The 14,903-nt window shown below is 37.3% G+C and overlaps 1 protein-coding gene across 1 annotated transcript; it reads right to left on the bottom strand.

Annotated features, from left to right (window-relative positions):
- Nucleotides 1-261: 261 nt before the first annotated feature.
- On the bottom strand, nt 262-10,698 carry LOC117384952 (cathepsin Z). The gene is made up of 6 exons (XM_033982137.2): nt 10,551-10,698; nt 9,407-9,570; nt 8,144-8,323; nt 5,810-5,960; nt 4,936-5,098; nt 262-3,444 (listed from the first exon to the last, which is right to left on the bottom strand). Exons 1-6 carry the CDS (start codon nt 10,679-10,681, stop codon nt 3,331-3,333), a joined length of 903 nt encoding a protein of 300 aa, XP_033838028.1. The 5' UTR covers nt 10,682-10,698; the 3' UTR covers nt 262-3,330.
- Nucleotides 10,699-14,903: the final 4,205 nt, after the last annotated feature.

Below are 14,903 nucleotides of genomic sequence, written 5' to 3' on the forward strand. Positions count from 1 at the left end.
AATGTGCAGTTATTCATGAGAGGGGCCGACAACAGTGCGGCTCTTTGTTGTGATGACGTTTACGGTGACGTCAGCTCTCATTGGGCACCGCAGTTTTCTAATGCAGAAGTCAGTGGATTTCTTTCTTTTATTAAGTCGTTTTAGATCAATGTTGCAATTTAAAACGTCCAAATTATAACAATGATCCACAATGAGTGTCATCGATTAACTTTATAGCAATGTTGTAGAATTTCTAATAATAAAAACCTTAAAAATAAAATTGTCTTGAATCAAAAAGTCTGGTTTATTGAATCAATTGTGCACAAAAGACAAAGAGCTGTTGTCCCTAATAGTGTCGTCTTACCCTCAGCTGACAAATGAAAATACATGCAGTTGTCCAAGTGGCTCGAAGCCGCTGGACCCACAAACACTCGCATAACAACAGATAACAGGTAGTACGAGGGTTAGGTCAAAGAGATCCATAACAATACAAGTAAAGATTTAGGGTAAAGAAAGCCATAACAGCAGAAACAAGCGCAGTATGTCGTCTTTAACAGTGTCTTTAACAGCCAGACCTAAGTTTAATGCCATGCTAAGGAACATCCCAGGAAAATCTATTACATCTCAGTCGAGACGAGCATGTGGCATACCCTCCACCAGAAAAGTGGCATAGTGCACCTATATAGTTCCAAACTGTTGGCTGAAGATGGCACTTCATGATGATAATAATGTTAAGAGGTGGTATAAATGGAGCATTGATCACAAAATGCTTTGTGAGTGAAGTGCTCTGACTTCTTACTCCTTTTACATTTACAAAAACTGCTTCACTAAACTGCTTAATTTGAAGGTTTAAACTTAACACCACCTAAACACTTACCTGTCTTGCATTTATTCTCTTACATTCGTTTTTACTGCTAAAAAACTAGAAAAATATGCATTCATACTGTGTGCGGGATGGGGCTGCCTGTACACAGACAGGAATATGGCGAGGTCTAAACATTACAGAGTGTCTTGCTCAAGGGTAAGAGATTTGAACCATCAGCCTTATCCCCTGTTAACCAATTGCTGTGAATATTGTACTAAATCCCGGGTCAATACATTTTTTCATAAGGTTTCTTTTGCTCAATTTTCACATTCAAGAAAATGTAAAAAAAAAAAAAAAATGTCTATTAAAGTTTTATTTGCCATCATAAAATGTACAATACAGTTACTGTATATTAGTCAGTAAATAATATCTCAATCTGCTTTCATGGGTTTCAGTTTGTGCAGATGACATTTTGAAGACCATTCTCCATTCAAAAGATACATTTTGTTTTAAAGATCCTGTATTACGCAAAAAGGTTTTGGTCATGTTAAAATGCTGTTCCCTCATCAAAAACAGACCTGGAGTTGTGTTTTGTTTCATTCACACATGTTTGAGTAACACTGGATTATTGGGACGTCTACATCATCAAAGCTCAAAATACACTGTTCCACCTTGTGATGTCATTAAGATGTAGTTATAGTTTTTAGTCTCAATTGAACTGCTTCACTCTACAATACACTAGGATAACCAAGTGATCAAATGATTCAAGTGAAGGTGTGTGAAGTTTAAAAACACAGAGAAGTGCTTCCTGTATGACAACTCAATGACATCACAAGGTGGAACGGAGTGTTTTCTGTTTGAGAGAAGAACACAGCCTAAATATGCAGGATTTGTGTGTTAAACATGTGTGAATGAAACAAAACGACTCCCGGAATTATAAGAACAAAGATAAAAAAAACAACAACATAATATTACCCCCTTTAAATGGCTATTTACTATAGCAACAGGAATAATTAGTCATCATTCTGAAACCAGTGGATACGACACAATTATCTTGTTTCTTGGTAAAATCCTCGTTTTAGCAGCATTTCACAGAGATCGTTTCTCCTCAAACAGAATGCAGGTAAGGCTGAATGTAAATAAATCCTCTCATGTCATTTACAAGACAAATAGTTTTCCTTAAAACACTTGTGCCATGACGTCAAAAACTGCAGTTCTTTTAACAACTGACAACTTTTTAACTCCATAATTCTAACTTTTAAAATGCACGAGCAGAGGGGGGTAATACTCGGCTACATTTACTTGTGTATACTTTTTCACTCTTACTTGAGTAATTTCTTTGACCATTACTTAGTACTTCTACTTGAGTAATATTATTTTGAAGTAACACTGTTTTGAGGAAAACTTTACTACTACTCTACCCACCTCTGTGCATTGGAATTTTAATATTTTCAGGCCTTGATATAAGTAACAACAATAACAACAAGTAACAATGGTATGTGGTATTTACGGGACACTTATGGAGTTGTACCCATTTTTTTCCTGTAAAATGTGTCTTGTCCCAGTGCAGATATATTGTCAAAGCAGCTCTTACGGTCAAAATAAACTGTTGTGTGCTCTCTGCATCTAATTACAAAGCGTTTTAAGCTTTACTGTGATGTCAAAACCTCTTATAACTCATCGCAGTGAGTTATTATGATATGAGGAAGGCAAATCAAATCGAAATTAAAATGAACTAGCTCGGGTTTTCAAGTTTTGAAGACAGTAAAAATCAGGTACAGTGCCTTTAAAGCTAGAACACATCCAAAGAAACTGGAATTATGGGTATATTCACACTGATCTGGCTTTGGTTTGAGCCCAATATAGTCCTCATGTGGAACTGATTTGGCTCTGGTCCTTGCTTAATCATGGTAAAGTCTTGGTTTAGTTCATTTTTCCCCCAGTTCTCGTATTGTGTGGGACTGTGTGGACATCATAAGCATTGTTCACATAAAGGCCAGTATTTTTGGACAAATATTGTATTCTATGTATTTTGAGTTGACCTATTCCATTTAACACTGGCCCTATAAAAAACATAACAAGTATGAATGATTTACAGTTAAAAGGGCTATATTATTTGTCTGATTTTCTGATATGTGCTATAATTTCCTCATTTAAAACATCCTGTGTAATGTCACCAACTACTGGGAGTTACAGAGGCCAGTGAAGGCGGCACTAACTTAGATTTAGGAGTTTTTGACCACCAGTTTTTGAACTAGTTTGCATTTGGGTTGTCAAAAACAGTAGATAATGCTTTTAACACATCATGTACAGAGTTTAGTAGCAAAAAAGTTAATTTAGTGCCACTTTAAAATGAACAATCATAAATAACTAAATACCATAAAATAGGATATTTCTAAAATATATCTAAAATATTTATCCTTGTAGTTCAATACTTTCAAGTTTGTCATTTTGTTTGATATGTGTGCTTTTGCCTGTCAAATATATAAATATGAATGAGAAAAAGCCATTGGCACTTGAAATAAGCTCCAGTCTATATGAAGTATCTATGGCACTATGGGATCTCCATAAGCACAGTTCTTTTCAATGCCTAAGTTAAACCAGTTTCCTTTTCCTCCTTTGTAAGCACTGGTGACTATCCGTGCCCATCCATGTTCACCCTGTAAAAAAACAGGATACAGGAAAAAACATTTTAATACTACAGCAAAAAACGAAGTTTAAATCTGTCAACTGGACGAATCGAGTGAAGACGTTTCGCTGCTCATCCAAGCTGCTTCTTCAGTTCTGTCCAGTTGACAGTTGAGTTAAACTTCGTCTTTTGCTATGGATCAGACTTGGACGACTGAGGGATTACACAGATATTATAATACTATGTTACTAAACTCAATACATGTGAAATAGGTGATGACAGTTTTTTAATATAAGCATATACATTATACACTGTGCACTAGGGTTGTCAAAAGTATAGAAAATCAGATACTAATTGATTCTAAAACTAGTATCAAAACTAGATACTGATTTGTACAAGCATCAATACTAAGAAAGTCATATTCCGAGGACACAAATGAACCTTTCCTGAAAAGCTTTATAATGATCTTACGCTGTATCAGAACTAGTATATGATACCCTCACTAGTACACACCCATGGACCACTATGGACCCTACCTGGATTGAGTATTACAGATACAGTTGAACCCACAAGTTTACATACACTATATAAAAAGATACCCATGCTTTTTTTTTGTCACTGTCTGACATAAAATCAGAATAAACCTTTCCTGTTTTAGGCTAATTAGGATTGCCAAAATTATTTCTATCTGCTAAATGCCAGATTTATGAGAGAAGAATTGAAAGTAATGAAAAATTGTCAAAAAAAAATCCATCTCATTATTTTGAGATTTAGCAAATAGAAATTATTTTGGTAATACTAATTGACCTAAAACAGGAAAAATTTAGTCTGATTTCATGTCAGACAGTGAGAGAAAAAAAGTGTGTCTTTTTATATAGTGTATGCAACTTCTGGTGTCAACTGTATAAGGCCACATGGTAATATAAAAGAAAGTACTATTATTTAATGTTAAAAATCACATTCTATTGTCTAAACAACCGTATCAAGTCTATTCCCTAGTGTCGAAATCAAAACACTAATGTGCTCTCCAATACAGGTAGATAATTTTGTGTTCACGTTTGAGATAGAAAAATGTAAGCTACAGTAAAATACAGTTAAAAAAGAGGTACCACCTAATATTAGATTCCCTATTATAATTTTCCTACATGTAACAGCATGTACTTATAAGTAACCTAGTTAAAAATAATTGTTTCGGCTACAGTCACTTTAAAGATGCACTATGCAATTTTTAGGTGGGGGTCTGCAAGCTGCTTGTATCCATGGAGATGTTATTGCTTTGTCTGGAATGTTCCACAGTATGGCTGTTATCTATCCTGCATTTATTCAATTGCATTTATTTTATTACTAAAAATACATTAAAAAAACATACATTCTGACCTGTAAGTTTCCCTGTTTGCATGACATCACCTGCTTTTCACACAACATCTCCATGGACACATGCAGGTGGCAGACCCACCACCAGAAAAGCTACACAGTGAACCTTTACAGTCACCATTACAGACAATATATAAGACTGCCATACCCAGAACTCTCCCCACGAGTTGCGTACGACCCAATACTCTGTTCCATTGGCCACGCCCCACCCGGCCACAGACACGATGTGATTGGGCAGAGACAGAGGGTGGAACTCTGAGAACACGCCCCCTGTGTACTGCTCCAGGCCATCAGTCGCCATCAATGCACAACTGCAAGAAAAAAGATTTAGAAATTATTTGTAAAAGAAAGCTAAAGCATCAATCATTAATCCTTAGAAAGGATCATTTGTGTGTAGTGGAACTCGACTAATGTTATTTTTATGGCTGATACGATTGTTTAGAATCCAGAGAAAGTGATGACTGATGGGGCCGATAGGTCTTGCCGATTTCAAATTATTTTTTTCAATAAATTGTATGATTTGAAATGACTACAAACCCATCCATAACTGTTTTTACAAATTGGATAACAGAGATGTGTAGTCACATTTTGTTCTGTGTCCTAAAGTGTTCAAATAAAGATTTATGCATTTCTTTACGCATCTGGTGAGCCCAAACTAAATATTGGCCTTTACAAGAGATTTAAGACTGAGAGCCGACATTTTCTAAAATGACTTAACAAAAGAAACAAGGTTTTAAACACATGCATGAAGGTAATACATTCAGATCAATAATAGTTGCTCAGTATCGGGTAGGGAGGGCATCTGACTTAAAATCCTATTGTTGAATTCACCATCACTATATGCTATTTGGACTTTCTATAAATTTCAATTATCTTTGGTCAAATGTAGCTTTTGTGTTTAGTTTGAAGGTTTTTAACATATGCATGAAAGTAAAACATTCAGATGACTAATAGTTGTTCAGTAGCGTGTAGGCGGTTTGTCTTGAATGGTGCAGTGGTTGTAGGAGGACGGGTCTCTGTACCTTATGGGTCCGTTAGCATAAATCTCAGCTTTCATTTGGTCTCGTCCTGAAACTTCTCCATAGTCCCCCACTCTCCATGTGGTGTAGTTTTTCACCACTGCACAGGACTGGAAGAAGGAGCAGGTACCGCACTGGTTAAACTCCTCACACTCTGAAATAAACAACATAAGGTGCTGATGAGGTTAAGGTTTAAGGTCTATATTACACCATCTGATCTATGTTATAATGAGCTCTGAAACTCTTGGAATGAAGATTATCGCCCACCTCTACAGTATCATATGGTGTAAAAGATAATATGAGCTGACATATCTCTCTCTCCATTGTCCTTGATATGACTTTCTTTAACACAAGGCCTTATTTATGTGACTGATGGGTTGCTTTCAAATGCAGCACTTATGAATAAAGAGCTCCTGGAAAAAAACACAAAAAGATGAATCATTAAAAGAGAGGGAGACAGAGATAGAGATGGAGAGAGAGAGTGAGAGACCAAGAGAGAAAGAGAGAGACAGAGAGATAGTAAAGAGAGAGAACGCTGATGCTGCTTTTGCCCTGGGCCTCCGTCACAATGAGAGAAAGAATAGCTGCTCTGCTCTTAGGGATAAAGCACAGATAAGTTCTCAAAGGAAATAGAAATAGCTTTTAGTTCTACCCTCTACATACAGCAATTTTAAAGCCCCACTGTGTAACTTTCTGCTTTCTTTCTTTCACCTGCTTGACTCAATGGAAATGTTTGGTTATAACATTCCAAACGATGGCATACAACTTACCTAGCGCCATTGAAAATGTTCCTTAATATGCTTTTAACTTTCTGTAGAATAGAATCATGCAGGTGACATGCCACTACAAAACCGTACATTGTTGCTTTAATTAAAAGCAAGATTTGATTTATTAAGCTTTCTTTTCTAAAAAAAAAAAAAAAAAAAAAAAAAATTAAATCTCTCCCGCCTTTAAAACAGTCTAAAACAGATATATTGTAATGCCATACTCTGGAAAATCCCACACAAAGCAATAACATCTCCATGGTAACAAGCAGGCTCCACCTCCACCAGAAAAATAACATAATAACATTGTGCTTTAAATTGCCTTCAAGCTGGTCCCTCATCAAAAATATACCAGAAGTACTACTTTATCTACATACATTAAATTCTAAAGCCTAATTTCACTGCGTAGTACATGACAAAAGTATCAATCACACAATACTGAATGACAAACAAACTCGATTTTGATACTAAGGAATAGACTCGATTCTCGGTACCAATTATGATACCACAATAATAATTTTTTAAAAACCAACACTCTCTATTTAACAACAGAATGTGATTTTAAACATCATGGTACTTTCTTTTAAATTACCACGTGGCCTTATATCTGTGTAATCCCTCAGTCGTCCAGGTAGGTTCCATATTGGTTCTATAGGCGTAAACTGGTCATCAGTGTCAGATCGCACCATCCATCGTTGTTTGAGCCAAAGTGGACTTAATGGGAGACGACCAAGGAGGACACCATTGTTGAAAACAAATCATAAAAAAGCCAGATTGGAATTTGCCAAACTACATGTTGACAAGCCACAAAGCTTCTGGGGGAATGTCCTATGGACAGATGAGACAAAAATTGAACATTTTGCCAAAGCACATCAGCTCTATGTTCACAGACGGAAAAATGAAGCGTATCAAGAAAAGAACACTGTCCCTACTGTGAAACATGGAGGAGGCTCTGGTCATGCAGGGTACAATGAAATCTCAAGACTATCAAAGGTTTCTAGAGAGAAATGTGCTGGCCAGTGTCAGAAAGCTTGGTCTCAGTCGCAGGACATGGGTCTTGCAACAGGATAATGACCCAAAACACACAGTAAAAAACACGCAGGAATGGCTAAGAGGAAAACATTGGATTATTCTAAAGTGGCCTTCTATGAGCCCTGACCTAAATCGTATTGAGCATCTTTGGAAGGAGCTGAAACATGCCGTCTGGAAAAGGCACCGTTCAAACCTGAGACAACTGGAGCAGTTTGCTCATGAGGAGTGGGCCAAAATACCTGCTGAGAGGTGCAGCAGTCTCATTGACAGTTACAGGAATCATTTGATTGCAGTGATCGACTCAAAAGTTTATGCAACAAAATATTAAGTTAAGGGTACCATAATTTTTGTCCAGGCCTGTTTCATAAGTTTATTTTTTTAAGTAATTCTGTTGAAGCATGGTTGAAAAGCAATGTCCAACTTTCATTGGTTAAATTTCATAGAATTTGTATTTATTATTACTTTTGTCAGATTCAAGTTATTTCTGGGATCATTGTGAGTTTTTCTTTCATTAACCAACAATTTTGTGTGTAGTCCTTACTTTGGTTTTTGGCCTGGTAGTTGTTGCAGGTTTCGTCTGGGATGCCTCTCTGGTGGGCGTAGGAATACACCCGGAGATGGTCTCCTCCATAGCAGGACCCGGCCCGCCCACAGTCGATCACATTCTGCACGGAGAGGTACGCAGAGGGCCATGAGCCACCACGCTTTATGTTTATACGGTCTGCAACAAAACAAGAGCATGACAGATTCAAGATGCTCCATGGAACTTGTTGGGTGGAGGGTGTGCAAATTGCTTGCTCCATTCAGATGTCTAACAACAACTAACAATGTATAAATTGAAAAAAAACATTTTCAAAATGACAGTACCGGTACTACACATGTGAGATGATTACAATATAAACTGAGAGAAGCTATTGTTTTTCAATCTTTGTTTTTGTTTAAGGCAACATTTTTCTGAATTGGAAAAAAAAAGTGTAGGCAAAAAAAACATGGGAAAAATATGAATTAAAAATATATGGTGGTTAAACATTTTAACCAGCAGAGGGAAGCAGAGTGTAGGATGATAGTAAAGTAGTAAGAGTAGTGTCCTTATATTATGCATTACAAAAAAAATAATAATAATAAAATAAAGGGATTTTGATAAGAGAATTTTATAAAAATCCTTAAAACCTCTGTAAGTAAGCATAATATGTAAGCATTTACTTTATACAACATAATTTATTATTACAACAGAACCACTACTACTTTACACCTCTGTGGGGTATTAACTACTAACACTTAACATATTTAGATCACCACATTACCTTTTATTTTTGCTATATTCACCAAAAACAACTCTCCATGCCAGTGACTCCCCTTTCAGAGCCTTATCACAACACAGTTAGTGTGGATCCCGCTAATGAAACTACAGCATATCACATCAAGTTTGTGATGTTGTATTGTTGTCTCATGTTTTTGTATATTCATGGGAAATCAATGTGGGAGCATGGATGGCGTAGGCATGGGCGTTCAGTTTTGGACAGGATAGTACTGTTAACTGTAAGGAGGGTTCAAATAGGGCTGGGAGAGATCGCAAGTTTAGGCAAACATGAATGGATGACATCTAAAGCCCCTTCAGGTATGTTTTTGATGAGGGACCAACATTATAACATGGCAGAAAGCTCTAAAAAGTCAATTTTGCATAAAGACAAAAAAATATTAAAAGAGAAAAAAAACTTCAACCAAAACAGTTTTTTCTCAAAATGAGGAAAAATGAATACAGGCCTGCCTCATTTACTAGCACACACTTCACTGTAGAGAGTACCTGCGAGTGCGCTGGTGGCTCCCATGGCCCAGCAGGAGCCACAGTACTGGGGGATGTGCTGGTTCCTTGTAACACTCACAAAGTTCTTTCCCTTGATGTTTCTCCAGTCCCAGGACTCAGGCAGGTCCGAGGGGGACAGGTACTCAGAAGGGCGGCTGTGGGTCCTATAGGAGCAGAGGAGGACAAGAGAATTAAGACTCCCAGGAGGAAATGGGGAAAATGATTAGATATTTTTTTAATGATAACCTAGGTAGGTAGGTAAGAAATTGGTTAAATGAACTGTACGTAGCATGCGATCTTACGGTTTTTAAAAAGATACAACAATCACAACTGAACCAGGGTTGCCAGTGCCTTAACCTGCAGATAGAGGACACATACAAGATTTTTCTCATTCTCACTATATGGACAGTCCATGCCTCATGTGAAAGCTCGGAGCCTTCCAATTTACTCACTGAGCTGCAGAGGCTGCACTAGCACTGACCAATGATTGGCTGCTGGTGCTTTAGGTCGTGACCATTCAGACCAGAGAGAGTCCTTTTAGGTTTAAACAAACTGGATTTCAGCATTGAAACTGGCAACCCAATTTACAGACTCACGTGAGGCTCGTTGTGCTTTCTGATTGAATAATCATCCTGAGAACTAAAAGCCCAAATTATAATATAAACAACTTCATGTCCAATGCCATCATGTCCAATGTTTTTGTAATTATAATAAATTAGCATTGCATTTCTTTTCAGAAAAAGCTGTATTTGATTTGAACATGTTTACCTTGTATCTAGGCACACAGATCGGTCATGTTTATGTCATTTAAAATCAAAATCTCACATACCAGTCCTTTAGTATTATGTATGTTCTGTACAGTGAGGAGATCTTTTGGTAAATGCTTTAAATAGACATTTTAAGTGACAATGATTCACTAATTTAAGTTCCCCTTACTTTTTAATTTATCAGTTTAAGGCACTTTTCAAGTCAAAATGTACAAACGTAAGACACAATCCTTACACGATTAGCCTAATCTGATGTGAACCACATCTCAATAATCCACAGTTTGTATAATGGAGCTGTCTCCTATGATCTCAAAAATATAATACTGCTCCTGTAAAATCCCTCATTCTCGTAAATTATTCAATTGTCCGTTTCCTACCTCACAAAATCCGGCCTGTTGTCTTGAATGGGTTTATAACAAGGCTCAGACAAAAGTTTAAAAGCAGTAATTTCCTTCAAATATGAGAATAAACAAAGGAGCAGCGAACAGAATGTAAACAGCGCCGCCATGTTGAATGTGTGCGCATTCCAGCGCTCAGCAGGCGTCACAGCGCCCTCCTGTGGACAACCCCAAACACACAGGAGTTAGACGAGCAAAATGGAGCCAAAATGCTTATACACAAGAAAAATCAAATAGTCTAGTCATACAAATATTACACTACAGGGTATTTTTTTATGTTAGTGATTCACTCATCCATCCATTTTCTTCTGCTTATCTCGGGCCAGGTCGCAGGGGCAGCAGTTTAAGCAGGGACTCTCAGACTTCCCTCACCCCAGACACGTCCTCCAGCTCCCCGTTCCCTGGCTAAGCATTCTAAGTCTTCCCCGGGGCCTCCACCTGGTGGGACAGGACCTCCTTAGGTAGACATCCAGGGGACATCCCGAGCAGGTGCTGGGCCACCTTAACTGGCTCGTCTCGACGTGTAGGAGCAGTGGCTCTACTCTGAGCTCCTCCTATATTACCGAGCTCCTCACCCTATCTCTAAGGGAGCGCCCAGCCCCCCGCGGAGGAAACCCATTTCGGCCGCTTGTATCTTGTCCTTTCGGTCATTACATTATGCTTTTTATTCCAAATGTATAAGTTTTATGCTGTTATTAAAACTCTAGTGCATAACTTTTTACTCTAAAAAATAAATACATTTGATGTTTTAATTACACTGAAAAACATGTCCATGTAAGTGGGCTCACATCTCCACAAACTTGACTTATGTGGCCTGGAGGAGGGCCTCCTCCTACTTGTTTCCATGGAAATGTTGCTTTGGCTATAATGCTCCACAGTATGACATATATTCACGTAGGCTATCTTAATGGAGGATGTTCCAAATTAACCTTCTGTAGTTAAAATTTTCTGTTTCCAAGAAATCATGCAGGTGACATGCCACCTCCAGAAAGTTAGTCAGTGTTGCTTTAATGAAAACAATTACGCCTACTATACTTATACATTTTTTATACATATTTAGATCACCATGTTACCTTTTATCACTTTGAAAATGCTATATTTGCCGAAAACAATGTGTCAACATCTTTAATGAGTCTCCCTCCCTTTGTTCTCCCTGCTAAGTCACTTCCCCTTCAGAGCGCTATCACAGTACAATCAGCGGACATTCCACTGTTGAAATTGCTGCACATTGCATCAGGTTTGTGATGCTGTAGTGTATTGTTTTGTATTATGCTTTTGGATATTTATGAATAATTGTTGTTTGAGACTGTGGACTGAGCTTTGGACAGAATGTTACAGCTCCCTCCGCAAGAAGTATTCGAATAGGGGCCAAGAGAGATCACTAAATTACTCAAACATGCATGGATGACATCTAAAACCTCTTCAGCCATGTTTTTGATAAGGGAAGAACATTACAGCATGGGAGAAAGCTCCAATAAAACAATTTTGCAAAATTTTGCACAGTGTTTTTTTTAAGAGAAAACACTGAAAAATGTTAATTGCCTATACGCTAAGCTTTCAGTAAAATAGATAAATATGCTAAATATGAGCCAGTACTACTTAAATGGAGTAAATTGTCAAACTTTAATGTTCAAATATGACAAGAGTGTATTATGTTTCTATATTTAACTTCTATAATAACAACCCTGTATAGCAGCGCCCTCTTGGTTAATAAACTCTGTGATCAATTTCTAACTTCCCTCTAAACTAAAGATGCAGAGGTGCTGACTGGACAGTGTCAGCGGGAAACTTCTCAATAACATACTTACTAACAAAACTTCTCAATAACATACTTACTAACAATCTCATTAGGACCAGGCTAATGTTTTTACACACTGATAATGCACAGCTCAAACAAGGTTAAAACTAAGAGACCTGAACTTAAGCTCGTTTGGCATTGGGTGCGCTGCTATTTGTGCTTTTAATGACTAAAACTAGAATGAGATTAGCCATGCATTAGCCAAACAATGAACCCACAACTGAGGACAGCATAAATCATTGGTTATTTGCAGCATAATTTGACTTCAAATTAAGGTTTGGCTGTTAAGTGTAAAAGCTATAGGCTATGTAAGCAGGAAACTACTTTGCACATATTGTACAAAATTAATTCATGTATCTTTCTTATTTCCCACCGAAAGAGCCTATATTACACTATTTTTGGATCTATGTTATGTTTTTTCCTCATCAAAAGCATATCTGGGGCTGTGTTTGTTTCATTCACAAATGTTTAACACACAAGTCTCTCAAACTGAAGACACTGCAATCATATATATGTGTATATATTATATATATATATATATATATATATATATATATATATATATATATATATATATATATATATATATATATATATATATATATATATATATATATATATATATAAACTTCTACGCCCTGCTAGTAATAAGATACCCAGCAGGAATCATAAGCTGGCCAAAGGAGGCCACAGGTGTTAACACCCGAAAGCGTTTGAGCATGCGTGGTGGGTTTCATCCCAAATCCAGCACCCTGAGACTGTACGAGAGCTGTAAGGAAGGAGTCCGAGGACAAGTGAGTGTGAGAACCACAGTCCAGGATGAAACATCCAAGATCCATAAGTACAGCAAGGACAAGTCTCCAAAAGACAAAGTGCTCAGCAAATGTCTCAAACTGGAGCTGCTGGAGGTACCATCATGGGAGGACAAGGCCTTACATGAGATGTACTACCATAACAGCATAACTGAAGTGGCTCATATCAAGAAATCCTACCATGGCTTGAGAGAGCTGGCCTAAAGGACAACACAGAGGCACTAATCCTGACTGCACAGCAGTAGTGCAAAGAGGCCGTTCAGACAATCCAGCACATAACTGCAGGGTGTAAGATGGAGGCAGGGAACGCATACATGGAGCGGCATAACCAAGTGTGGGCATAGTGTACAGAAACATCTGTGCAGAGTACGGACTGGGCCTGTTACAATCAGGTCTGATTGTTATCATAAGTAAACCACTCAGCACCATCACTTGAGACTCTTTAAATTACATATAGCTCTTTTGATAAAACACAGCACTTTTAAACAAGTGATGGGAAATATCAAGGGCTCAAAGAGTCTGAATCTTAAAACAAGTCTCGCGATGCTTCATAGACTTTGAACTCTGCATTGCTTTTTTCGATGGCATCACAGTCCTGGGAAAATTCAAACGTAGTGTTTGGTGAAGCTCAGAGGCAAAGGAATTTCTACAGGGGATTATTGAAACCAGTGTGAATGACGTGAAATAGAACTCCAGGTATGTTTTTAATGAGAGAACAATATTCAAACATGGTTAAAAGCTCAAAAAAGTAAATTTTGCATAATATGTGTTCTCTAAATCAAAATAATATGCTTGTAAATATTCTCTGTTTAGAAGCCTTCATGATGCCTTCATGCAGAAAATGCTTAAAACGAGTCTGACAATAATTCATAGACTTAAAAACTGTGCAGAGCTTCTGTCTATAACATCACATCAACATGTCCAGCATGTTGCTCATCACCGAGTTTAGTTGTTTTTACTATGGTAATTCCTTCTGCTGCCAGTAGATGGCATCAAATCAGACTGAGTTGAGCACTGAGCCTGTGAAATGATGTCAGTTATTTTAAATGAGGCATTATTTTAAATTATGAAATACCTAAGCACGTACTGAAGATCAGGTTTGAAGGCCAATGACAATACAAGTAATGCATTTGTTCTTTAAATAATATAAAAAGAGAAGACAATGAACTAGTCAGCTCAGGCATAAAGCATAAATAAATATCCAGTCTTCCAAACTAACAATGTTTTATGGATCAACCTTGTATTTTTGCATTTCTATAGCCATAGTGAATTAGCAAACATCTTCAACCTTATTACCCATAGGTCTTGTGGCTAAAAGCTAACCATCCGCAGAGAGCCTAAAGCATTCAACCTAATGTGAATGCTCTGCGGATATCTGTCACTAACTTTAAATCTAAATGCACATCCTGTATGAACAACATGAGCCTATGCTAATGCTAATCTAATGTGCAGGTGCAGATAGCCTATGTGGCGTCAGCTAACAGGCTAACGACAAACATCTTCCTGCTGTAATTTGCAACAATAAAACAGTGTATTAAAGGTACTCTGATGTGGTGCTGTGTTTTGTAATGTTCAATTATACTGAAAGAAAGTGTCTTGCACTCCTGGAAGTTAGCTAACTGCTACTGAAATCAATATATAAGAAAATAATATCATTATCCACTGTTTATAAGATACAGGACTTATTGGGTATTGACAGTGATGGGGAGAATGCTTTGAAAA

This window comes from Periophthalmus magnuspinnatus, chromosome 17 (assembly GCF_009829125.3).
Source record: "Periophthalmus magnuspinnatus isolate fPerMag1 chromosome 17, fPerMag1.2.pri, whole genome shotgun sequence".
NCBI lineage: Eukaryota > Metazoa > Chordata > Actinopteri > Gobiiformes > Gobiidae > Periophthalmus > Periophthalmus magnuspinnatus.